The 27,636-nt window shown below is 46.5% G+C and overlaps 2 protein-coding genes across 6 annotated transcripts in view; one reads left to right on the top strand and one right to left on the bottom strand.

The window, feature by feature from the left end:
- Positions 1-24,000, bottom strand: part of LOC144781146 (protein-L-isoaspartate(D-aspartate) O-methyltransferase-like) — a 274,370-nt gene extending 250,370 nt beyond the window's left edge. The window contains exons 1-2 of one of the 3 annotated variants that reach the window (XM_078659812.1): positions 17,036-17,119; positions 16,878-16,949 (exon numbers count right to left, since the gene is read on the bottom strand). Coding sequence is in view for 1 of the 3 variants with exons in the window: in XM_078659811.1 (XP_078515937.1) it covers positions 23,862-23,898 (37 nt within the window). In the remaining 2 variants the exon portion in view is untranslated. Of the gene's footprint in view, positions 1-16,877; positions 16,950-17,035; positions 17,120-23,861 lie in introns of those variants that run through there. The other 2 variants (XM_078659811.1, XM_078659813.1) reach the window with 2 other exon arrangements.
- CCDC32 (coiled-coil domain containing 32) overlaps positions 12,946-27,636 on the top strand; it is a 90,635-nt gene continuing 75,944 nt past the window's right edge. The window contains exon 1 of one of the 3 annotated variants that reach the window (XM_078659815.1): positions 12,946-13,070. In XM_078659815.1, coding sequence (XP_078515941.1) covers positions 13,056-13,070 — 15 coding nt within the window. In that variant the 5' untranslated portion in view covers positions 12,946-13,055. Of the gene's footprint in view, positions 13,071-24,082; positions 24,223-27,636 lie in introns of those variants that run through there. The other 2 variants (XM_078659816.1, XM_078659814.1) reach the window with 2 other exon arrangements.

Here is a 27,636-nt window from a genome sequence, read left to right as displayed (position 1 = left end):
ATACTTCGAGGTATGAAAGGCTTTTCCTTCTAGAGATGGCAGTTATAATAAATGTAGCTACAGAGTAACATAGATCCACATTGTCTAACGAACAAATATAATTAAAAGCTTCTTGATAATAAATATAGTTTCTAATAACAAACAGGGGTCGTATTATTTTCTTTCTTAAGTCCTTGTAAAATTTACAGAACAAGATAAAATGTATAGTCGATTGATTAGAAGTGTCATCACATGGGCATTTGGGTCGAATCTGTGACCATACCCCCATTTTTAGGAAATTCAACCTTAAATTGCAATGTGCCTATACACAATCTTGTAAATCATGTTAGATTCCTTCTTTTATAGGGCTGAGCAACAACTAAGTACCAAGAGCTTATTGTTCTCTTCTTTGCCCATCTGCCACTCTCGTCCCCATTAAATTAGTCTGTGCCAAGCTACCAGGTAGCTGAACATATGATAATTTGAGGTTTGCTTGTGCCTCACCCAGACTAGGATTGTGGTTGCCGTTTAACCAGGGCTTACACCCCAGTCAATCAATAAAGCAATTTCTAACACTGTGTCTCATATAGTTCTAATAAATACACAGGAGGAGGTAGAAGTTTGTGCCAAGGCCTCGCCTAGTTGTCTTGTCTCTCGATAGAAAAATCTCAGTGCGTCTCACTTTCCCTTTCAAATTAGATTTTAAATAAATTACATGTGGTGTTCCCCAATACTCTTGTTTGAGCCCTACATTGTGCTACTCTCTGTGTCATTCCCTCAGCTAAACTTATTAGGCTTAAAACAAAATCTGATGTCAACAACACTCAAATATTTCTTAGGATAATGAGCATCCAGTTATGGCTCAATCTATCCTCCATAACCGCCTATCTTCGTTGATTAGGTGGGTGACACCTAGCTGCCTAAAACTCAACACTGATAGTACTCTTCAGAGGTAACCTGGCTGTCTGGTCCTACTGTTACTGTCCTTCTAACTCTGGCTCCTGTTCTCCACCAGTTGCTGCCGCTTATTCACAATCAGGAGCTTGCCGATTAATAGGTGTTTCGCATCATAGTCGGTCTTTTCCCGTTCCATTTAGCTCTTGGCTACGGATTGACAAATGCACACTTTTCAGCAACTCATCTTTGTGATGAGATCTTAATTCATCACAAATCTTTTTTTCATGGCACTGTCCTGCTTATTATCACTGCACTCCTCAATTTACCTGTTAGAGATCCCTAAATATTGATGAGTTTACCAGCGTGGCTGTTCATTCTCCTTTTTGGTCGCTAAGGTTGGGGATTCCAAACCCTTCCTTGATTTGGGCCACTGCCAATCACCTAATGTTTAGGAGATCCCTACAAACAGGGTTATTTACTCATTAGAACATTGCTCCATTAAAAATACTTGATTCTTTCAGCTCTGTGAAAACGTAACTGGTAACAGCATTGTCCACTAAACTCTAAAATTAAAATAAATAAGTAAAAGTGCATTATTAACATCCTAGTTTAGAACTAACATAGTCCAGAAGGTTGACATCCTGCAGTGGAGGAAGCACCTGTGAGGTTCGAAACTTAAAAGGATATGTTTGGTGGATGACTACACTATTACCCATGACTGAGAGTAATGTACTTCTGAGTGACAGAAGTTCAGAGCACACCCTCTACAATGAGGGAAAGAGTTCGAGGATCACCAGGGGCAGATTGGTCATTCAATACCGCACTCGCATGAACTGGTAATTCTTCAAACATGCATCTACTTGCACATGTCCTCCCAATAAACCCTAGAATAGATAAAAGACAGAAAAGATAGGTAATACAAGGCATAACTAGTGGAATGTTATGAGAGAAGCACCAGAGGAACACAACAGTGAGGTGGGGTTGGCGTAAAGGTGGTAAGACAGCAGATGAAGGAGCAAATTAGCCAAACAAAGTATACAAAAGCAGAGGGAATGAAACAAGGAAGGGGGAGGGAGGACCACAAAGGTGCAGACATGGAGCAAATGGTGGGCGAGACTACCAGATGGAGAGCTATACAACTAAGCAGTTGTAAGACAACAGAGCACGGTTTCTGATAGTTCTTAAATTCCCATGGAAGATCCCAGATTCTCTCAAAGCTTCACGCCATTTTTTCTTTTAGAGATCTTGACCGGAAAGGACGGCCTGATACTTTTCTGCCCCAGCTGCCAGTGACCAGCTCGCCTGCTGTTGATGGTCACATGCCTCCCATTACCCCAGATCCTGACAGCACCCTCCCAAGGATTGTAAAAATGTTTCCCGCACCATCCAGACCATGAAGGGAAATTATTGACGGACTGGGCCCATTGTGATGGATGCTTCTTTGCTCCTTCTGGAAACTTTGACCGAAAGAGTATCTCAATTTTTGCATCTTCAGCAACTTTAATTTGACTAGCTTCTGTCCAAATAATTTCTGTCCATGAAAGGTTAATTTAAACAGGAGGTTCTTCAGGACAGCATACCCTTTTAGGAGTTTAATCAGTATTGACATTGTTCAGCTACTGCATCAAAAGAATGGTGCCTTGAGACAATCTGCAGCTACGTCAGAAGAAAACCGAAGCTGATCTTCCATGATCTGAGGAATAGGTCCACACCTGTCTCCAGAGCCTAGGATGTTGCCTTCGCACTGAAAAAAATCACACAACCAGTGGTTGAGTGTTTATCCTGCTTAAGTATGAGAATGCAAGGGTATTGCAGAAGAGGAGTGGACTCTTTTCAAAGCCAACTCCATCTTCTTTTCTATTGGATCAGAGAGTGGCCTCTTCCCAAGCACTATTTATTTGACTCACCAGGCCTAGAATGAAAGATTCCACCTTGTACGTTTTAGGATACTCCTCCCCAATATCCTTGATACAATACCATTTCAATCAAGCACGAGGAACAACAAGTTTTTTTAGGTTCATGTAATTCTTTAAGAATGGCAGTCTTAACATTGGGCAAATGCGGCTAAGCAAGTGAAGAAACAGGTTGGTATCCACTAAAGGCATACTGCACCACTGGTGCTGTAGAGTACGCCATCTTTGAGTTCAAAGGCAGAAGCCGAACAATATCCAAGTACCTAGGCTCTGCTGAAAATGGTGCGTGACTTCAGCAAACACTTCCCACCTAATGTACTTACCAGACTATCCAAGGTTCGCTCCCGCCACATGCTCTTCCAAATCAGAACGCATAACATCCAAGAATCCATAAGGACCAATAGTTAGGTTGGTGGATGAATATTTGGTCTTCAAAAGTGCAGTTCTAAGAAACGCTGAGGAGTAGGAGGAGACTAGAGCCAGAGAATATCCAACAGGTACCCAAGACACTGCAGGTAACCGAGGGGCAGCTGATATCCCAGGAGCAGACCGCCTCCTGTTCAGAAAAGCTTCAACAGTAGCCCCAATAAGGAGCTTTAACTGTGCTGTAGAAATAGTAATATCAGAAGGACCAGCAGGACAGCCACCAGACAGTGAAAAGTACCGGCAAAAAACATATTTTTTATCCCTGTGAATGTAATTCAGAGGCAGGGGAGAGCCTGTGTTGCATCCTATGTTTCAGCTTAGATATGCAAGGTCCAGAGGAAAAGTGAGAATTCTCTCCAGACAAAGAGTATTAATACTACTGAACTTCCCTGCTGTGTTAACAGAAGATTCTGACCAAGTCAGCAATTAATTTCCAAACAAACATCACCCCTATTTGCTCTTCATTGCTCTTTTTGAGCTGCATCCCCAAGAAGAGCACCACAGGAAAGCCTGTACTGAAAGCCATCCTCTGCACTAAATTCAGGACAATGCTTCCAGCCTCAAGCCAGCGCAACCCACAAAATGGCAGGGGCTACACTACAAAGAAGAGAAGGGAATGCATGGTTATGGGGGACCCAGATCCCAAGAATCTGAAGCGCTCTCATAGTCTATCAGCATAGGCCACAAGCCCAGAGCCTGGGGAGCTGCTAGTCCTGCAAGCCCACACAATGTCGCCAAGAACAACTTTCACAACAGGAAGAAGGATGTCGCCACCTGGATGAAGACAGCTGCCTCGAGCTCATGTCAGAGAAGATTGAAGTCCTCATCATGGGCTTCACCCCTCCGCCTCGGACAACTCCTAGTAGCCCACAGCGCTTGGAACCCTACCCACCCATAGACTATGGACTCTGTATCATCCTGGACCCCTTGCTCACCATGAGCCACCAAATCAATGCCATCTCATCATCCGGCTTCCACACACTGGACCTGGTCCGAAAGATTTTCAAGTGGATCCCCAAAGAGTCCAGGAAGACGGTCACCCATGCACTCCTCAGTAGCAGAATCAATTACGGCAGCGCACTCTATGCCGACAACACCCAGAAACTCCTCAAGAAACTGCAGAATATTCAGAACGCCTCCGCTAGACTCAGACTCAACATTCCCAGCCACAGCCACACCACCATCCACCTGAGAGACCGTCGCTGGCTCTCAGTCAACAAAATAATCACCTTCAAGCTCCTCACACATGCCTACAAAGCCCTACAAGACGAGGGACCTGCGTACCTCAAACACTGCCTCGCATTCCAAGCACCTACCAGAGACCTCTGCTCCGCTGAACTGGCCCTGGCCACCGTCCTATGTATCCGCAAGACCAGAGCCAGAGGAAGATCCTTCTCATACCTCGCAGCAAAGACCTGGAACACACTACCTCTCCACCTGAGGCAATCACCGTCACTGCCTTACTTCAGGAAAGACCTCAAGACCTGGCTCTTTGACTGAACCACAGCGCCCTGTCGAAAACATTTTTACAAAAAATTGCTTTCCCAGCACACACTAATGTCAACATGTATTACGTAAATAACAGATATCTACAATTCTTGTCTTTCTTTGTATTTGTTAGGTTTATTCTAACATATTCTTATTTAGTTCTTTTTTTTGTTTCGGTATGGTTTTTTTTTTTTTTTTTTATTGTGCAAGACATTGATGGTACATAAAGAAAAGTCACACTGCGTCTCGCCAACAACCCGGAGGCAGGCCGCGATATGTACAGATGGTATACAACGACGGGAGTAATACAATGAAACATGCAGCATATCGAGTGACGTATCATCGCGAGATGTCTGTAAACAGAATAACGTATGCAGATAAGCAGTGTAACAAGAACAAATCAAGTGGTCTCACATTTCTTTGGGTGCCGCAGACAGTCAATATCTCTCAAACACATGACGTCGCCCCATCTAATTGACGAGCGCGACATCCTTGGCTCATTTAAACAGCATCTCAGTATAGACACGTTCGCGGTCACCTTTTCACCCAAAACCCCCACAACAACCCGGGGGAAACAACTAACTAGGTGCATAGCGGAAGTAGAAACACATATCACATCAGGCAGATGCAGGGCTGTGAGTACAAGGGCCAGGTAGCTTTAAGAAGGATGTCAATGGGTAATAGGGGCAGTATCGGGAGTATCCTATGAATCCCCCGCAGAGCGGGGGGGGGATAGGCAAGACTGTCTGTCCCAGGCAGCAAACAACCCACTGGAGGAAGAGTGTACACGGCGGGGGGATCTCAACCCATGTCATCAGAGACGCCCACGTCAGGGGAGTCCTCGGAGGCAGTAGAACCAACTCGCTCCCGGGTCCATTGAAGGAACGGCTCCCAAATGTCTTTAGGTCTGGAAGTGGTGGGCATGGACTCCCAGTAACGCGTGAGCTGTGTCTGGCCATAAGTCACGTCCTTGATCCATGCCGTAAACGCAGGCAAGGTCCTGCGGCCCCAGTTTATCGCCACCTGGCGTTTTGCGTAAAGAAGCAGTAGTGCGTGCAGTTTCCGGTCACCAGGTTTGGTGTCTCTTACATAACCCAACAGGCCCGTGAGCGGAGAAGGCTCGTCAGTTCTATGTAGAATTTGGTTAACGGCCGTAAAGATGGCCGACCAGTACTCATTTAATTTAGGGCAGTCCCATGCCACATGCAGGAAGGACGCGTCCACTCCACCACATTTCCAGCACGATGCATCCGTCCGGATGCCCATGCGATGTAGCAGTATCGGTGTGCGGTAATACCGGTGTAGGAACTTAAAATGGATCAGTCTTAGCCTATAATTTGGAGACAGTGCCGTGAGTTGAGCACAGCAGTAGTCCCACACGTCATCAGTAAGGGGGTCGTCCAGGTCTGCCGACCAAGCTTGTCTGGCTGTAGGCACAGTGATCGGGGCTTGCTCTTGCATGCAATTGTATAGTCTAGAGACCAGTTTCGCGGGGGACGGTTTAGACAGCAGATTTTGGAGTGCATCGAGTTGTGGCGGCTCCTCTGGGAACTGGGGCCACAACTTTTTACAGGACTCCCGGAGGGAGTGGTGCAACAATGCGTCCGAGAAGGAGTCAGGTTGGCCGTCGTCGCGCGCCCCTAACTCAGCGAACGTCCCATCGGGATAGAGGTCAGCAAAGGTCGTTACGCGTTTCCCGCGGATCATGATCGTGTCACCCCTAGTACATAGGCAAGGCAGCATCGGGTTGCTTCGTAGTGGGATTGCCGGCGCATACAGGAAAGTGAGTTTCGCCCGGATCCGCAGCTCTCTCCAAGACCAGCGGATCATTTCCGCCGTGTCTATGTCTTTCGACGGGCGTGTAACCTTGCCGTACATTGCCACCTGGAGAGGCGACGGGGCAACAGCGGCCAGCTCCACCGCCACGTGTGGTTGGTAGGGGGTGGGGAAGGCCCAGAAATGTAGAAATTGCGCTTGCGCGCATAGCGAGTACAGCTTTAGGTCGGGAGCCCCGAGCCCTCCCTGTCGTAGTGGGAGCGTGAGCAGGGCCCAAGAGGATCTAGCCTGACCCCCGGCCCACACCAGATTCAAAAGTAGTGATCGCACGCGTGCATGGAAATGAGCAGTCATGGGTAGCGGGACATTGACAAACAGATATAAAAATTTGGGAAGCACCACCATTTTCGCCAAGGCAATCCGCGCCACCAGAGAAAGAGGGAGCTTGTTCCAGATTTCCACCTTTCTCTCAAGCCAGTCAACAGCTCTCCCGAAGTTCAGGGACCATAGTTCCTGCGTGTCTCGACTCACCCAGATTCCCAGGTACTTCACCGAATCAATTTCCCACCGCAGGGGATAGTCCGATGGAGGTTGTGTAGTGGCGTCAGTAAGGGGGAAAGCAACGGACTTTGACCAATTAATGGATACTCCAGCCAGACCCTCAAAGCGCACGAATTCTCGGAGCAGTGGGTTCATGTTGTCAGCAGGGTCTATAACGTAGAGAGTAACATCGTCTGCGTATAAGGATATCAGCAGACTTCGGGCGCTGAATCCGATCCCTCGAGCCGTGTGGTGCTGACGGACTCTGGCCGCCAGCGGCTCCATAGCAATAGCGAAAAGGAGAGGAGATAGCGGGCACCCCTGCCTGGTCCCCCTTGAGATGTTGAAGGGCTCGGACACAAGACCGTTCACACTCACACGAGCCCTGGGTGCATCATATAATAGTTTTATAAGCGTGATGAAGTTATGGCTAAACCCCATCCTGCCCAGGATTCTGAACAAGTAGGGCCACTCCAAGGTGTCAAAGGCTTTGGTGGCATCGAGAAACACCACCGCAGCCTGAACGGAAGGGTGGAGATAGTGCAAGATAGAGAAAAGAGTTCTGAGGTTGTGGGAGGTTGCGCGGCCAGGAATAAACCCGGACTGGTCAGGGAGAGCTATGATGGGCAGTAACGGTTGGAGCTTGTCTGCGATGATCTTAGCAAAGATCTTGGCGTCCACATTGATGAGGGAGAGGGACGATATGAGTCGAGTACCATGCCGTCTTTGTCGGGCTTCAGGAGGGTGATAATCAGGGCCTCGCGCATCGAGTCAGGGAGGGAGTTCAGTTCGAGGGCCTCAACAAACAGCGAATGCAGCCTCGGAGCCAACTCCTCCGCATACGTCTTATAAAATGAAGTTGTCAGGCCATCTGGGCCGGGCGCCTTGTTCGCAGGCATGCTCTTGATGACCTGAGCTATGTCCTGAACAGTAACGGGGAGGTCCATGTATTGTCTGTGGTGATCATTGAACCAAACAAGTGCAATGGAGTCAAGAAAACCGTCCAGGGAATCAGGGGCGACCGTCTGTCTAGTCGTGTAGAGGGATGCATAAAAATCCGTGAAGGCTTTTAGTACTGCTTCTTGGCCCACAACCAGGGACCCCGCGCTGTCGTGTATAGTGTGAATGTGGTGTGCTTGCTGCCGAGGGGCGATCAGCCTGGCCAAAGTTCTGCTCGGCCTGTCCCCCTCCCCATATCTACGGGCTTCAGCTTGTTTCCCCAGAAATTTAATTTCTCGTTGTGCCTCCTCATTAAATATGAGCAGTTTGGCTTTAAGGCGGCCAGCCAGCTCCAATGTCGGGTCCTGACAGAAGGCCAGGTCTAACTCTCTCAACTCCCCTTCCAACTGGGACAGTGAACGGCGTATGGTGTGTAGTACCCCTGCCTGTCTAGCTATACATTGGCCCCGTATCACCGCCTTGAAGGCGTCCCACACAACAGCCTCTGAGGAGGCCGACCCTTCGTTATCCTCAAAGTACTTCACAATGTCAGTTCTTATTTCCTCGGTAAACACCAGGTCTGTAAGGGCATGAGGGGGTAAGCGCCAGGAAAACGCCCTAGTCGTGATGCCAGGAATCCTCAGCTCAAGTGCGCAGGGGGCGTGGTCCGAAAGTGACCTAGCCTGGATGTCAACATTCTCCACCCACGTTGCCACCTCAGGTGAGACCAGCCAAAAGTCTAGTCTCGACCAAGCAGCATGATGGCATGTGATACAAGTCCCCATTCTTTCACCAGGATGTCTAACCCTCCACACATCAGACAGCAACCCCTCATCCATCACATCAAGTATTGCCTGTCTCGCTCTAGCATGCGTGGGCCTGGCCACGCCTTGTCTATCTAAGTCATTATCCAGTACAACATTAAAGTCCCCCCCGATCACAATCGAATGACAATCTAACAGTGCAATTTGTGCCTAGACATCGCGAAAGAAATCCGGGTCATCCACGTTCGGACCATTTATAGCTGCCAGAACCATCGGCCTACCCTGTAAGGATCCATGCAAAATGACACATCGGCCCTCCTTATCAAGCACGCATTTGTGTTTCTTCCAATCCAGCCCCCTACGCACAAGGACAGCCACCCCCCGAGCATAATGAGAATAAATGGCGGAGTGCACCTGTGACCATCTAGAATGCCTCAGTCTCGGCGACGGAGTTGCGTTTATGTGAGTTTCCTGCAAGAAACATATGTCCACATTGTGTCTGGCCAGCATACCGTGCATCAACCTAGCTTTTTTGTAGTCCCCAAGGCCTCGGATGTTCCAGGTCCACAACTTAACCCCCCCATGACAGCAACTCAGCCGAAGTATTCGGACTCCCACCACCCGCACCCCAAACGACTCCAGAAAGCCCGCACACCACACACTCAACAGCTCTCTGCGTAATGTATAGACAAAATTACCTTCCATGTCGCACCAGTTCAAAACAAGAAACCAAACACCCAACCATCCCCTCCACCCCGCACCCACGCCAACCCCCCAATCAGGTTGCGATATAACCCTTAGCATGCTAAGACCAGCACTACAGTTAAAGAGAAACAAGAACAACGGGATGTACCCCATGGGGGCAAGGTGCTCCCGGCTTACACCCCCGAATACTCGGGGTGGCTGCACAGTCAAGGATCTTTACAGCATTCGAGAGGTAGCCTGTCTCTTGAAGGTGCTATAAATAGAACACTATATGAGAGATCAGCGACACAGACCTGGGCATCCACTCAACGTCCAGTTCATCCCCCAGGCAGGGCAGACAGGCCAGGCCACTGGCAGCGAAGTCCTCCGGCACCCCACGCACGTTAAACAGCCAGGGCCACTCATATAGGCAACAAAGAAGGTGGCTGTCCGGCCAGCTAAGTTCAATGTAGTCAATCATTGTCGCTCATCTGGTCTGTGCCCTCCTCCAGTCTGGGCGACTTGCGGCGAGCACTAGGGCCGCAAACGTGCTTGGCGAACTTCAGAGCTGATTTTGCGTCTGTGAAGAAGTGTGCGGCCTGCTCGTGTACAACTTTCAACTTGGCCGGGTATAATAGGGAGTACGGAACTCCGGCTTGCATCAGTAGTTTCTTGGCCGGCATAAATTCCTTCCTGGCCGCCTGGACAAGAGGAGTGAAATCAGGATAGAATGAGAGATGGTTTCCTTTGTGGATGATCTTGCCTTTCTCCCGGGCCAGCCTCAGAATGCGGTCCCGATCCTGATAATTGAGCAGTTTGGCAAGAATGGGCCGAGGAGGGGTGCCCGTCGGTGGTTTCTTGCCCAGGGACCTATGTGCCCTCTCAATCGTGAACACCTGGGAGAGGTCGGGGTCAAACAGCTCGTGTAGGAGATCAGTGACAAATACCTCCATCCTCCCAGTGTTGTCCGTCTCCGGAATGCCAGTGATCCGAATGTTGGATCTGCGGGACCGAGCTTCCAAATCATCTGTCTTAGCGCGCATGTATTCCAGTTCCCGCTCAATGTTAGTGATATGTTGTTTAGTCTGCTGTTGGAATTCGCTGCATTCCGTTTGCCTGTTCTCAAGGCAGTCTAATCGTGTCTCATGCATATCCACCTTGGATTTCACCGTCTCAAGCTGCGCGGACATTGCATCCAATTTCGAGTCAATGCTCTTGAGGCTAGACCGTACCTCCATTATCAAGGCGCCAAAATCAATGTCAGGCGTAGGACTAGTGGAGGGGGGGCGTCGCGGCCTCCTGATCCGCCTGAGACTGTTTGGCCTTTTGTTTTTGCTCAAAAGTGAGCTTGGGTTGCCTCGCATCTCTATTGCCTCCCATCATGGATTCGTGGATCGGCCTCCTCGTTTGGCGCGCTTGGTCACCCTCCCCCGCGCGCCGCAAAGCACGCCACCAAGGCCAGCCCGGACCAAAGCAAGTGTTAACCAAGGGAATCCGGGGGGGTGCGCCGATCTGCAGTTCCAGTGAACTCAAGCGGTCTGTCCCAGGGAATAATGCGGCTCAAGCCAGCGCCGCTCGGGACAGGGGCAGATGGTAAATCCCACACCGAGAGTCACAAGCAAATCAAGATGTACGCACCAGGGGCGCGATGCCTCCGTACGTGGCCAGCAAGGCTCAGCTGTGCAGGGATCCCCCAGGCAGGATCTGGTCTCTTCTCGATTCCGCCGAATGTCCGGGCGGCAGCTCCCCACACCGCACCGCTTCACCAAGATGGCGGACTCACCTCCAGATCAGCGCCGACCCGCTGTAGGAGGCTCTCCCCAGGTCCGAATTGGCTTCCACGCACTATGTAGGGCTCAGATTTCGCCTCCTTAGCTCAGCGATCCACGGCGGAGCTCCAGCAAGTGACGCAGGGGCTCGTGCAGTGTGCCAGCAACCCAGCCGTGCAGGCCTTAGAAACCTCGGTGTCCGGTGAGCAGCAGCCGCCGCCTCGGGCTCCGCAGCGGCGGGCGGGTTCTGGCAGGCAGGTCCTCAGCGCCAGATCTCTTCCGCCAGGCGCCCGTTTCCTCCAGGAGTCCGATCGAGTGTGCCCCCGATCTTGTAACGCTCATACACCCGCAAGGCAGGGTCTCTCGGTAGCGTTAGGCAGGATTATTGCAGGATTGTCAGTGTGCAGCCGGCGGAGCTCGCTCACAGAGCGGCCATTTCGCAGCTCGGTTAGCCACGCCCCCCCTTTTGTTTCGGTATGGTTAGTGTTATCTTTTAACCGGTTGTAATTCCGTCCCAATTTCCCCAAATAGGTCCTTGTCTTCGTTAGTTTTTCTCTCCCAATCGCGTCAGTATTATAAGATAAGGAACGATTTGGGGAAACCGTGACGAAATTACAACCGGTTAAAAGATAACACTAACCATACCGACGAAACAGCCCTGAGGAAGTCGCGGCCAGCAGCCATGGGCAGCGAAACACGTTTTGGCAAAAAAAGGCTAAGAAATAACTAAACAAGAACATATGAGAATAAACCTAACAAATACAAAGAAAGACAAGACCACTACGGGTGAGTAGTCACACTTCACAAGACATCGGATTGATTGTGGCAGTTAAAGAATGAAATAAACCAAAAGATAAAAAGACATTAAACAGGTTAGTAACTTGCCAGACTGCAGTGATAGGGGACTGGAAAAACGAGAAATGATGTGGGCATTTCATTGTCTTATGGGAAACTATGTGGGTAGGGCCACAGGTCTGCCTATCTTAACTTTTTTATATTAGACCTGCCTGAGTGGAGGTTAAACCTCATATTTTACAGCTACATTAAGGAAGAATGCGAGTAATTGCTGGTATTTAACTCAGACCAAGGTGGCAATCCTAACAGGCGATATGGGGCTACTATGCAGCATTTACATGCTGTGTGTGAGAAAGGTGAGTGAATCTAAATTGCAGTTTGTATTTGTAATGTTTATCTCACCCCCAAGTCATGATTCAATATCTTCAGAGTGGACTGCTTCTTGTGCCCCGAAGGCGGGCACCAGAGAAGGTATGAAGCTTGGCAGTTCAGGCTGGACTGTTCTTATTGGAACACGGTTGAACACTGATTTGCATGCGGCCAGGCATGGTGAGCAAAAGAACGATGGGTTTGAATGATACCCGAGGGATTGTCAGTGGTTAGAATTATTGCAAGCATCCTTCCATCTCCTTTTTAGGTCTCGCTAGAGCCAGCGCAGGTGCTACTCTGCGAGACATTTAGTAACTGGCTTTTAAAAGTGCTACCAAAGGCTTTTGCCGGTCTCCAGCGTGCGGTCACATGCAGGTGAACGTGCAAAGGCCATCTGGCTTTTGTAATGGCTCATTAAGCCATGCTCCTCCACCCCCCTCTCTCTCTGCTCATAGTACCCCCCTCCCTGCTCCCCCTCCCTCTTCGTCAGCTTCTGATGTGATGCGATTTCTCTTCATCAGCTACAATGCTCCTCCACCCCCCCTCTCTCTCTGCTCTCAGTACCCCCTCCCTTCTCCCCCTCCCTCTTCGTCAGCTTCTGACGTGATGCGATTTCTCTTCTTCAGCTTCTGATGTGATGTGATTTTTGTTTTTTAAACATCCAAACAGAAGGTCCTGTTCCTGCGCTTGTGTTAAACCAATAACATGCGCCACTGATGAACCCTGGAAAGGTAAGGCGACTGACTCGTGCGCACCGGAGAGCACTTTACTGAGGCGGGACTCCTATGTGGGGCGCCCCCGCCAGTCAGCTGGAGCCGAGAGCTGCGGCCAATGCTTGTTTGTGAGCTGCTGTTGTCAGGCCGAGTGGGTCGGGGTGTTGCATGTTTTTGTGAGCTTGTGTTGAGGTGTTTTGTTTTGTTTTTTAACCTTTTTTGCCAAATTTGCTGGTTCATTGATCTCGGAGTGATTTTTTATTTCTTTTATTACCGTTGTGGATTTAGGTCTGGTTTACTTCGGAGTGCTGTTTCTTGGAGAACACAGAACCCATTGCACCTCCCCCCCCTCGCCTCGAGGGGGCAGTGATCTTTTGTTTAACCCACACTTTCCGTCTGGGTCTGACTGGGGGAGGCCGCGCCACCTTGCTACACAAGGGAATGGTAATTAATTCAGTTAAGGTTGCCTCTGTTCCTTTTAACCTACAGCCTAAGAGGCTTTCTCAAGGGCCCAGGGAACATCGCTTCCCCCAGAGAACTAGCTACGGAGTGATGCTATTACTCAAGATGAGGTGTGGAGTCCTGCTGCCTTTACACCCTCCCCTCCCTACGACCTCCAAAGATACACAAAATATACCTCGTGTGGGGACGGTACAAATGACCTCTGAGATGAGCAGACATCAATGTCGCGGAATGACATAGCCAGAGATGTTTGGTAGTCCCTGCCGCTGGCCCCACCCCCACAACTCATGGATAAACAGTGTAAATCTCCATCATGGGGGTGCACACTGGCTGGTGTGTCCAGTTTGACGCGGCCATGGATGCTCAGGCAGCCCCCTCCATACCTGTGATGCAAACAGAAGGCTACATTCACAGTCGCCCTTGCTGGGGCGCACATCTGCCATTCCCTGCTCTGGTCACCTCTGTGGGCAGACATCCCTGTGCGTGTGCCCGCCTGTAGCTCTCCAGTCTATCCCCGAGTATTGGGGCATCTGAGGAAGGCCATTTAGGCCGAAATGCATCATGCCGTTTCACCACCAATAAAGAGCTTCCAAGGAAACCCTGTGTGGCCTCTGCTTCTTCGATGTGGAGGAGTTAGCAGTGGCTCAAAGCCCCTCTTTGAATCTGGCAGCAACATTACTGCAGCACCTTCTTGTGGCACACGACTGAAGGAAGTGGCTGGGCTGAATTTAACAGGAATAGTCGCATATATATCCCATGTATGTCACGCCGCTGCAACGACAGACTTGGGCTGAATCTGGCAGTGGCAGTAGGGAAGCCCCTATATGTGGGACTGCACTGCAGGGACTGGTCTGGTTTAATCTGGCAACATTAGTATAGCGCCTCCATGTGGTAGGGCACTGCAGAGACTGGTCTGGGTTTAATCTGGCAGCAGTAGTAGTGTAGCGCCTTTATGTGGCATGGCAGTGCAGAAACCGGGCTGGTTATTTATTTCTGCCTTTTCTTTCTCATAGTGCCCTTTCCCCCTTCCTCTTCTCTTCTGCCCCCATTCTTATTTATTTATTCTTCCTCTTGAACTCTTTTAATCGCCTTCCTGTGTTTCTGCCATTACTGGCTCATGTCAGTTCCCTTTGTTTTCCTCATCCTCTGTTCCTTTCTTGCTCTGTTCTTATTTATCTTAGCGTTCTGTCCTTCCTTCTTTCCCCCACTCTTTATTTCCCTTTTCTTGTTTTCGTGTTTAATGGTGATAACTGTGCTCTAAGTTGTATAAAAAGAAGAGGGCGGGTGTTAAAAAGAATAAAGAAGGGGGTAAAAGTGCACGGCCTGCTATGTTATCCACTTTTTGTGTAACACACTTCTGTGGCTTTCATGGCCGCGTAGAGCTAGTAAGGGCTGCCTCTTGCTATAGCTCCATAGTGCCCTCAAAATCTGGCATGTTAATTCTCCCCCAATATCCGTCCATTACTCAAATTATAATTCACCTACCATGTCCCAATCTCTACCCTCCCGTTATTTATATCTGCCCCCACTCAAAACAAAAAAAGCAATTACAAACATTAGAACAGACAGGAATAAATTGCCAACACTAAACATTTTTTTATATACTTTTTTTTTTTATAAGGTCATTCAATTAGACATAATCTCATCTTAATTATAGATAAGGTAACAAAAAATGCTTATAACACTTTTTTAATTATAACTTTCCAACATGCTGTGCAGTGCAGCAGCAACGCTGCTCCACACTGTAGCTTAAACACATTAGCAAAGCCAATAGCTCTGACTAAACACTTATAAGGTCCCAAAGGCGAGACCTATTAGCTTTGCAAATGCTTGTTGTGTTTGGTGTACTACCTTAAGTACCAAGCAGCAGAGCGGGAATCTGGCACTGGACATGGGAACCAGCAAGCCATAAGGCTCGGTTTGAAAAGGGGGAAGACCTACCTCAGTCTCTCTCCCAGGTTCTTGATAGGATTGGATGCACAGCCCTAAAAAAAGCTGGGGATCCTGCCCCTGCGGTCTGTAGTTTCTTATTGGCCTCAGGGATGCACTGATAAGCACCCTGACAGCCAGCATGCCCGCTAAATAAAATGGATTGTGCCTGTGTGACAGGATCGTAATTGAACTACGCCCATCACATATGCAATCCATACATCAACCTACTGCATGCTATGTTTTTAAACAACATTTTGTAGATGGACTGTCCCTCAGCCCGCTCGGCCACTCCTCCTCCTCCTGTCATCAGGAGCCTGGAGATGAGGCTGAAAGGGCGAAACTGCGCACGGCAGTGTTCATGAAAACACAAAAGTTATGTTTTCATGAATACGGCTATATTAGAATGTCACAGTGCAGGAGTCAAGCACTAGGGGTAGGCCTGTACCTCAAATTCAGTCAAAGCATTACAATTTTAGCTTTATGTACAAACGCCTTACTTATTGTTTTTAACGGTATTTTATTTATACCTTTTTTTTATCATTCAATTGTATCCATCATTAATTATTTCAGCATGAAAAAGAAAAATATCCAAACCTTTAATTTGTACAAATAGTTACTTCAAAATGTATTGCATTAGCAAAAAACATATATTTATGACATAATACATGATAAGCAAAAAATGACAACTAGACAAAAATATCCATTATGTAAACGAACACCACCCAAATTGGTGGTTGTGCTAGGACCATGATCCTGAACTTCTTTACTGTCAATTCAGGTATCAGATAATACACAGGGAGAGTTTAAATTTTTATATTTTTCAGGAAAGGGAATTTGTATCCTCAATTCACAAGATGGATTTCAATTCGTCAATCCTCTGTGTTTGAACGTATGCCGACGCGTTTCAAATCCTAGGCATTGAGTAAAAGGATAATCATCAGGGCTTGTAAATTAAATCCGCATTGATGATTTCTGTAGTGGATAAATAACATGAAACAATTTGAGTTATTTATGGTACCTTTCCTTCTCCTAATTATTGTTCTCGGTATATTTACGTTTGTACCTATGAAGAAATAATAGTCATCTTATTTGGTTTACGAGCAGCTGCAGCGGGCGATGTCTCTCTTATTTAACAGACTCGATTGTCTCTCACTTGCTGTTGCAGAAGGTTGTACCTATGACATCCTACAAAAAATACGAACAGCTCAAATTCATGTTCTTATGTGGAGCGTACATAGCGTATTTCTACTTGGATACAATGTTATTCTTCAATATATACCTGTTTAAGAAAGTACTTTCTTGCTCATAAAGATGGACTGTTTCGTCCGGTTTTCTGTGGGGGGGATAACAATTGTAATCACCAAATACATATTCTAACAAGAGATGATGGGTTTATCTTTATTTAGCAGTTTTATCATATGTGGATCATACCGCTAATTTAAGATGTCGCATGAACGTCTCCACGTCTTTAACCAGCGTTCACAAACTTGCACTCGTGTTTATCTGCAATATATCAAGAAGCGCCGTAAGTTTCAGAGCTTCGAACTTGTTTATATATCGTTCGTATTGTTCTACCCGTGTATGCTCACCTCTTTAGGGCGTACAATTTCCAATCCATTTCTTATTGATTTCTTCTTAGTTGTGGTAGCACTCAGTTCGCCTCTCAATGGCGTCTCTATACCAATTTGGCTCCTGCTAAAGTTAGCATGGGAAATGTAGTTACACGATTTTGGCCAATCAGCGGTGCTATCTGCATAGAACACATCAGTTGCATTGTGGGCAATATAGTTCTCAAGCTTTAGACAACTCAGACATGTTATTCAATCCTGTTATAGCACTGTTGTATTTTAATATTAAATACGCCTCTTTTTGGAGCAACGCGCTGTCTATGTCCAGTGTTCGTTTTAAAGGATTAATCACAGCTAGAACTGTCCGTTTAAATTGATTCTCGCCGTGAGACTTTTCAATGAAGTGTTCTACCATAGAGGCAGTTACAACTTTCTTCATTATTCTGGATCTGTGTTGTGTGATTCGAGTGTTAACTTGCTGGTTGGTCTTGCCTATGTATATTTTCGTGCAAGGGCAAATGATCGCATGGATTATATTCTTTGTTTTACAGTTAGTAAATTCTGAGTGTTTACCTTTGATGCCATTATGGACAAATTCTGTACCTTCTATAGTAGTATTACAGGCCACGCAATTTCTGCATTTGCGATGGCCTTCTATAGGTTTTAAATTCCATTGTGCTAGTAGGTCACTCTTTTGTTTGGGCAGGGTGATATCTGCACGTACAATTTGCTGGCCAATACTGATTTTATTTTCATAGCAAACAGTGGCCTAGGGAGAGGACAATCCAGGTTCTCAAGGAGGTGCCAATTTTTGTTGTATAATTTGTCTGGACTAAATGTTGACACGCAAACTAGTCTTTCTAAGGGCTTTTTCTCCTTCATTAGCAGTAGGGTTTCTCGAGGAGTGAACCTAGCTCTTTTGGTAGAGTGTCTTAGCAGCTTTTTTGGGTAGCCCCTCTTAGTCATTTTGTTACAAAAAGTAGCGGCATGTTCCTCAAAGTCTGATTTTGGTGTACAGTTTCTTTTAATTCTCAATAACTGCCCATAAGGGAGATTCTCTTTCAAACTTCTAAGGTGCACACTTTTGTGATGCAGGATGGTGTTTTTAATCGGTGTCTTTTCTGAAGAGAGATGTTATTAAATGATTTTCAAAGGGAGTGACTTCAACATCTAAGAATGTCATCCTCGTTTTGCTTGACTGAACTGAAAACTTGATGTCTTCATGTCTGGCATTCAGCCATTCATGGAACGATTTTAACTCCTCCTGGCTCCCCCGCCACAGGAGCCAGATGTTCTCAATATATCGTAACCACTGCAGTATTTTCCCTCTGAAGGAGTGGCAGGGGCAGAATGTGTGTCTTCACAGAAGGCAGGGCTGTGTCCTGAAGCCCCATTCACAAAACAGCCACTGATCACAAGAAACGGACTCTGGCAGTCAACTTACACAATTTTCTTTTTTGCAAACTCTGACCCAAAAACAATTGTCAACAATGACAAATGTGATAACAAATCTGTTCTAACTCACTTAATTGAGCTCAAACATTCTGCCTTTTTAAATACATACAGATTAAGACACCTTCCACAGAGATCTTTGTGCACCCACCATTTCCCACGTTATAGTAAGTTAACTCTGGTGGTTAAGACACTTTCTGGTAAAAAATATATGCATCTGCTTCAAAGCACAACATTTAACCCAGCTTTAACCCATAAAGCATTAACCCAGCTTTATGGGTTAATGCTTTTGCAGCAGAGAACTATGGGTTACCTACAGGTCACGTTATAATCCTTAAAAAATGTAACTAAGTGAGCTAAGAACGATCATCAAGAAGCTGCATGGAAACTGCAAGGAATAAGCGTAGCACCTTTTTTTCCTCCATCTTTCTTTATTTTAAGATTGTTGAAAGTGTTCTTTTGGGCAGGATGAAGAGTTTTAGTGTATGTATGTATGTGGTATTTGTATAGCGCAAACCTAGCCAAAGAGACAGCAGAGCACTATACAGAGTCAGCAAGTGTTTAAATATATCTAATACCTTGGCAATAAATTCAAGTCCTTAGGACTTCAGAAATCCCTCTTCATTATCAGGGACCCCAGTAAGTCTAATATTCTCAATCTGCATAGTCCCACTAGTCCATCATAGACACATCACATTGTTAATGGACCTCAGAGGTCTTTCCATGGACAGTGAAAGGTGGGCAACCACTCGCACCCGCTTTACAGTTAATAGAAAGTGCTAAGCGGTTAGTAAGGTAAGTATTCATATAGACAGTTATAGCTGATGTTCTTACAGTGCATGCAAATCTATTCGATACACGGAGCTTGGGAAACTCAAACCCCTGACTCCAAATCATAGTTTAACTCAACACTTGTCAAGTAACAAGCTATGTGTCTTTGTTCTTTCAATGCCATTGGCAGCAAGGTGTTAGCTCCAGCAAGTTCCCAGGATGCATAAGAATTTAACAAAAGTAGAGCTGGTGTGCTTGTAAGCAAGGCATTTGGGTTGGGCCCAGTTCGAACTGAAAATAAGAGGCCATGGCTTTAAGTGGGGCGAGTCTCCAGATGTCAGACCCAGTAGAAATGAAAGGCTGACTTTGAAATGGGTCCCTATTGGCCCCTGTAGCGTCTTCCCAGTCTGGGTACCGTTCAATGACCACACCACACACCGGGCTTAGTATTAAAGTCTTTATTCTGATGTGTGTAACTGCGAACTCATAATTCTACAACAAACGTTCATGGCATTGAGCTCCAACACTTACATCACAGCTCTACGGAGTCTGTTAGGAGGCAACAGGGTTCAGTCATAAAATATCACAACACACTACAGGCCCCATGTTGATCTAATCACAGGGAAAACTACAAATCAATTTCAAAAATTGATATCTCAAGAATGGCGATAAAAACCATTAAAGTAATCCATGTCAGTACAATTCCTCCTGATTACATTTCACATGATTTACTTAGTCCACTTCACTAAGAGTATTTGCTTTTAATCAGTGTGTTGCTTTTCTGTAGATTTTTCATGCAGCATATTTATTTATTTATGGTCTTATATCGCGCCTGAATAGACCCCCGAAGGGGTATCTCCACGCTTTTGCCTGGTGAAGGAACATAGGATATACAGATTCGTGCTCAAAGGTGACTGAGTGGGGGAGGTGTATTTTAACTATTAGTGAAAAGATGGGTTTTGAGAGTTTTTCGGAAGGACAGGTGATCGGTGATTTGTTTTAGTGTCTGGGGGAGAGAGTTCCAGAGAACTGGACCTGTGTGTGCCAGGGCACGACCTCCCTGTCTGGATTTTTTTATTCTAGGCACCTGCAGCAGCTGAAGGTTGCTTGAGCGTAGTGATCGCCCAGGGACATAGGGTTGAAAGGTTTTAGTCAGGTATTTAGGCCCCATGCCTATCAGGCATTTGTGGATGGAGCATAAAATTTTAAACTTGGCGCGTTGCAGTACAGGAAGCCAATGTAGTTCAGTAAGCAGAGGGCGGGAGGGAGTTCTAGGTGGAACATTTAGAACTAGCCTTGCCGCCGTATTTTGGACTACTTGCAGTTTGGTAAATTGGCCTTCGTTAGTTGAAAGTAGAAGGCCATTGCAGTAGTCCAATCTGCTTATGACTAATGCCTGAACTAAGGTCTTTCTGTGTGTGTCTGGGAGGTATGGGAACACTCTTCTCAGAAGTCCAATGGCCCGGAAACATGTACCGGCGACTTGGTTAACATGATATTTGAATGTTAGGGCTTGATCGAATAGCACCCCCAAGTTTTTCACGGTCTGTTTCGGAATGGGAACAGGTCCTAGTTCTAAAGGCCACCACTCATCAGACCATAGTTTCCCTGCATCCCCAAACAGTAGTACTTCTGTTTTGCCCACATTACATTGAAGGCAGTTCTTGGCCATCCACTCTGATACTGCCCTCATTCCATCTGCAAAGGATTGTTTTAAGGCAGGTGTAAAGGTTTTGAAAGGGAACAGAAGTTGGGTGTCATCGGCGTATGACACTGGTGTGAACCCAAAGGACCTCACTAAGTCGGCCAGGGGGGCCACGTACACATTAAATAATGTGGGGCTTAGACATGAGCCCTGTGGCACTCCCCTGGTGAGCTCCCTAGAGATGGATTTGTGGGAGCCCAGCCTGACTTCTTGAGAGCGGCCAGGGAGAAAGCTCTCCATCCAGAACAGAGCTGTACCCCCCAGTCCCACATCCCTCAGACGACCGAGAAGCACTTCATGAGACACCGTATCAAAGGCAGCGGATAAGTCCAACAGCACCAGAATCATAGACCCCCCATCATCCAGTGTCATCCTGATGTTGTTGGTCACTGCTAGGAGGGCTGATTTGGTGCTGTGGTTTGGCCTAAACCCAGATTGTGATTGGTCCAGGCCATCCGTTGCCTCGATATAATTTGATAGGTGGGTATTAACATGCTTCTCAGTCATCTTCCCTATGTGTGGTAGGAGGGAAATGGGCCGCAGGTTAGGGAGGTCTGTCCAGGGAGAGGCCGACTTTTTCCTTATTGGGTTCACCACTGCAACCTTCCATTCCATATTGACCTTGCATTAGCCATAGTTTGAAGTGGGTACCCTATATGTGTCTATGACAGTTCCGGTTATCGGCAGATGGGTGTTTCGACATGATTGAGCGCTCTGGAGTTGAGGCTGAAAGTAGAACGAGGTTCTTACAAAGCCCGTTAGTGGATCAAGGTGTTCAGAAAACATGCTCATACAATCCTTGGTCCTACTGCAGAGAGCACATAATAACAGTGATGTGCCAATTCTAAAAATGATTATATGCAAAAGTGTGTTAAGGATGTACACAGCTGCTCAAATATTAACAGAGCAATAATCGGTAGTAATGGTTTCAGTTATCACACATCATGTAAACATATCCAGTTTACTGTGGGTGGGGTAATGTGAACACAGAGCAAAATTATTCTGGTGGTGCAATAATGGTTTTAAACACCTTACTATCAAAGGTTGCTTTAACAAACTGGAAGAAATCCAGTGAGTCGAATCACATAATTTAACAAACCAAAGCACTCAAAGAGGTATTGTTTCAGAAAGTGCACTATTCAAACAGTAAGGACTTGTAGGGAGCACTGTTCATGTTTATTTTTGAATGTAGATAATCATCAGATACAGACGGTACACCAAATAATATTCTTCAGGGATGAACAGCCAAAATGTGTTTTGTAACAAAGTGACCTTTTCAAGGCTTCTCAAAATGTAAATAGGTATTCATTCCTTTATCAACAACACAGTCCAGAAGCAAGCTGTTGAATGGCCAAAGTCGTTCCAACGGAAGGGTGCTCCTTAGTGGGAAAAGAGTTGTGAAACTAGACTTAGTCACAAGTGGTGTGGGATGCTGACCAGTACAGCAGATGCGATCAGATAAAGAAAGGTATACTGACCCACTGGTCCTGAGTAAAGAAGTGACAAGACTGCCAAACAAATATGAAGTGCCGAAAAAGTTATGGGGCACCAGCAGGAAATCGTCGTATTGACAAATTATTATTCAGTCAAAAGAGAAAACGGAGGATAGGTCTAATGTCAAACAAAACATAATGTTCTATTAGGCTAAGGAGTCCTTACTAAGCTCCCGAGAAAATGCCAATTTCAAGTCTCCATGCTGCTCGGCTCCTCCTCAAGGAAAGTCAGAGACTGTCTACACTATACAATAAAGAACAGCGGTCCCTACAACTCCTTACCGTTTGGACAGTGTACTTTGTGATACAATACCTCTTTGCGTGGTTTGTTTTGTTAAATTATGTGCTCAAATATTAACACTGCGAAAGTAAAAGAAAATGCAGTGCTTACAGGTGAATGGGTGCATCGTGTGTGGGGGAGGTGGTGAAGTGAGGGAGATACAGGGGAGTATGTGCAGAGAGGGAAAGAGGGTGTGATGGAGGAACGAGGTGAAGTGTGAAATATGGATATGTATTTTTCACAAAGACTTTCGGAGAAAAAGAATGCAAATGTTTTACAGCGAAGATTCATATGCATGTGGCGTGAAGGGGAGAACAGGAGAAATTGGTACACTCTTAAGACCTTTGCATTTTCGAGGCAATACCAGAACAGTCGAAAAGGGGCAATTGAAAACTGGTCATATGGCAGGTTTGTGAAACACAAGATGTTTACGTTTAAAGCCACGCTCTTAATGAACTAGGCCGCTAATCGTCACATCTGACTCACATCCAACGTTTCCATCCCACGGAACATGATGCTTTCTTTACCCTCTGACAGCACACAAAAAGTGCGGGCACGGCTGAAAGTGTCCCTCTGACGAGTAATAAATAAAGATTTTTTTAAAAAAAAGTGTCCCTCTGACGAAAACTGTGGAAAGTATGCTGAGTTCACTGAAGCTGTCCCGGATGCTGCTCATTGACAGTTGCCGGATCCCCCTCATTTCTAGCGGTCGCTATACACGTTTTTGGGGCTGTTTTATATAGCACGAACTCGATCCGAAGGTATTGGAGATATTTATATGAGTACTGGTTACTTACATTACACAAAGATACATTAATTAACCCGAGTCTAGAACCCGGTTCCCCAGTTTCAAAGTTGGCAGCTCTAGCCGTACGCAGTTGCAATTAAATATTGGTAAGGACTCGGAGGGGGGCTATATCAAATTGATGTAGGAGATAAATCAATTTTTTTTAAGTGGCTGGCTATAAAAAAATATTTTAAAAATCCTAAAGTGGGAGATGAAGGAAAACAAAACCGCCCACCCGAAACCCCTTTAGTGAGAGTCCGGCCTAGTTTACGTCGCGCATGCTCAGACCCCCTGGGAAACGTTTTTGGTAACAGGAAAACCGCCGCCGCGTCCAACAGAATAACAGCAACGTCACTTACCTCCTCGCTCGCGTTTACGTCTTCCCAGGACTGTCATGGGCTTTGCAGCATTCTTTACGGCAACAGCCGTCTCCTAACTTTATGGTCTTGTATGAGTTTATGCTTCCGCCTCTCAAAGAGCTGGGATCCACAGGGCTCAGGTGAAGAGAGGGCGCTGCGACGAGGCACAACACAAACACGTTAATCATAAAAAATATATCGAAGCCGTAAAGCAGGTTGTCCTTCGTGCTGTGATTGGCCCGCTGTGGTGTCAGTCAATCCCTGGTCCCGCCGCTTTGGTGCTTTACGCGTTCGATGCTGTGCTGTCTGGTCCGGAGTAGGCTGGTCAGAGCGTTCCAGGAGACCCTGCTTTTCAATACAGGTTGGTCGTTAGGAAGATGTGGGCATGAAAGCGATAGGTCTAAGAAATGCTGAGCTTTTGAAGGAGACCGCCATGGAACCGCAATGTACAGCGTCGCTAATGTAAAGGGGGCTAACACTAACAGAGCCATGCATGTTGACCACTTCACTCCATGTCGTTGGGGACACCGTTTCTAGTCCTGGCCTTCCAGGAGGGGAATGAGGCTAACTCAGCAGAGGGGAAAGTCATGTGATACTCCTTAAATAGTAATAAAGAAAAGTGGAAACCTACTTAAAAGACAGGGCTTTAAGTGGAGGAGTCCATAAAAGGGTCATGGCCTATTTCATTAAAGGCGTGGTTAAACATATAAACCAGATTTCTGTGATTCCCGCTCACTTATAAGCGCTGCGTTTAAAAAAATGTTTTTTGCTTTGTCATTATTTTGACAGCTGTGCACCTCCTTCACACACATTTCCAAAGAGTCCCAGTTGCAACTGGAGTGAGACAATTCCTCAGTGGACTCGGCAAAGAATTGGATGACCATGTATTCTGAACACCTTTTTGGCCCCACTGACAGAAACTGTGAGAAACTCGCACTGCTTTCATCCTCCACTCTAGAGCTCTCAATCATGGCCATTCTAATAATTTGGAGGCGACTCAATTCAGAGTATGCACTATACAAAAATAATATACTAGACCAAAAAATACAGAAACACAACATCCTGGAAACAGCTAACGCTCTTGCGAATGCAAGAATAAGTAACATGTATGAAATATAAGCAGAAACGTAATCACTGGCATGGTTTATCCCCCGCCCCCTCTTTAGGTCTCGCCTTTTCCCATTCCGCAGGAATGGAAAAGGAGAGAATTCTAGTGGTCAAAATACTCGTCAAACTATGGCTTTTTCTGTGCGGTTTTCTTCGAGTTCACGTGAATCACGTGACCAAACAAGCACGCGCATCAGCCTCCCTCCCTCCCTCCTAATTGCATTTTTTCACGGCCGCCACCACATCAAAGGGCTTCTCCCAGCGTGCTCTCTGCGGCTTCTCCTCCCCTAATTATTCATGGCTGGCCGGCCGTACTTTCAGTTTCCCGGCCGCTCTTGTTTTCCTACCCTTTGTGTCTCCAAGATAACTTGCTATGCTAGAAATGCATCGGGATTGATGTAACAATACGTAATTGTTACAACAATGCTTCAAATACAAAACTGCAGTCATATTCCTTGGCCCGCTTTAAATGTAAGCACACATTAAATACGTTTGTTTAGGAATGCTTCTCTTTGTCTGAGAGCACTCCACGTCTTTTGTTCCCGCATCCGTTTTCTCTTCTCCCTGTCATAATCACTCTCCTGGCTCCTCTCCCCGCCTCACTTTCTGCCCACTTCGCCCCCTGATCTCTCTGCATCTGGCTTTCCCTTTTACATAGCACCCACAGCAACCCTTGTGTCAAACACGTAGCGCTGGTGCAACTCCTGTGTTAACCATGCCGTACGCCCGCATTTTTAACATAGGATACGCTCAGTGCAACAGCGCACCCCTAATTAACATCCCTCAAGGCCGCAAGGTCGTGCTTTAAAGGGATACGCTCCCTTGCGTGCATGTCTTTCCTGTGGTCGCCCCTCTTACCTTGCTGACCTGCTTTTCGCCATCTACTACTGCTTTCTACTCAGACTACTGCGATACCTATTTCTCCCCACCGTTTTCCCACCCTTCTCAGTTACCCTCCGCTTCTAGACACCCTCTCTCCCACCCCACTCTTCTCTCTCTCTCTCTCTAACTCCCATTGCATTCGCTTTTGGCCATCTGTCTTCTGATCTTCTTGTGCGCCTCCTCCCCCTTCTAGTAGCCCACCTGTCTCTCCTTCTTAATTATCCTCGCCTCATCCAACGTTGCCTTTAATAGTTTTCTAGATTCATTCTCTGCCCTCTCCACCCCGCCGCCACCTCCATTGGTACCTTCCTGTTGTGTGACGTCATCTTCTCTGCCTCGCACAGACCCCTTCCTTCCCTCAGTCCATCCCTTTCCTCAGTCCATCCCTTTCCTGTGTCTCCAACTTTACTTCTTCCATGCCATTCTTACCTCTCCCTTACTGTCGTTCTGCCCATAGCGCTTTCTTCTGATCTCCATCTCTTCTAGCCACACTATGAATTCGACTTCACTTTGCCTTCTCCCTAAGCAAACATTTGTAATGCAATACGTCTCGCCTCTACGCATGTTTAACCTATTGGCATTATAAATGACAATGCCTTTCTATTTATTTTTTTAAAACCAAATCATAAATAAATGGCATTCTCATTTACAATGCCAATAGCTCAAACTCAAGTAAATGCGAGACCTATTGCATTGCAAATGCTTGTTTTACTTTTCCCCCTTTTTCTTTTTACGTTAACTGTTCAGAAATTGATGTTTTTCCTTTTAAGTGAAGGGCATGCATATAGGGGCCCGGTAGGGACCAGTTTCAGTGTCCATTTTTAATTACTACCAGGAGGGACCTGCCCCACTTAAAGCCCTGTCCACAGGGATGGGGAGGGGAAGTGGAGCCTGACGGAGAAAAAGGGGTTGAATAGTCTCCATATGTATGGAAAATGGCTTCATCCATCACTACACAGTAGGAGCCCAGTAATTGTAAACTGCAGAGGAGAAAAGTTGAGCCGTGGGGAAGGGAACAGTCACAGTGAAAGCAATGATTTGAATAGCGGTAAAGTCAATAAAAGTACGTTTATGTAGTCTGCAAGTACATGTGTATTATTTTTTAGAAAGTCTGCCCAAAACGAATCACCAATAAGGAATAAACTAAAGCTGTGCCGGCTTACTTTATTGATAACTAACAGAATACATTTTGACATGATTCATGACTTAAATACATACTTCAGAGATTTGTGTCTGTTGGGGCGGATAATTGTACTGCACATTGTAATGGACGTGCACCCCTTCCCTGAGTGCCCTAACTGTACTGATGTGTGGATCCCTATTGCTGATTTTTGTTGTCATAGACACACACAGATCATGTATATGCGCCGGGACATAGGCCTTTCTCACGGATTGTGGTCTTGTTGGATCGGGAGGGGCGCCCAAATCGATATCCTCATAGTGATGTAAGGCTTCTGCCTTCACCAGTAGTTAAGCAGCAGAAGTGTGGTGATTGCAGCATATTGTGTAGTGATCAGTAGGAGTGAAAAGGTCTTTTTCTTATTTTTTTTAACCTGTGTCACTCAAGTGAGGTCCCCAGGCTCACTTGGTTACAGTTGTGCTGCTTTATGCTTAACTCAATATTGGCAGGGTAAAGTACTGTGAAGGGTGTGTATGCTGTATACATGCAGTGGGTGTATGCCTATGAAAGGAACAATACATGCAGGGCCCTGGGTTCCATTTTGGGAGATCCCAGGCCTTCATGGTGAAACACAGAGAGAGGGAAGAGGAATTCCCCAAGACAGAT

Source organism: Lissotriton helveticus, chromosome 9 (assembly GCF_964261635.1).
Source record: "Lissotriton helveticus chromosome 9, aLisHel1.1, whole genome shotgun sequence".
In the NCBI taxonomy this organism is placed as follows: Eukaryota; Metazoa; Chordata; class Amphibia; order Caudata; family Salamandridae; genus Lissotriton; species Lissotriton helveticus.
This window is presented reverse-complemented; position numbering and strand designations above follow the sequence as displayed.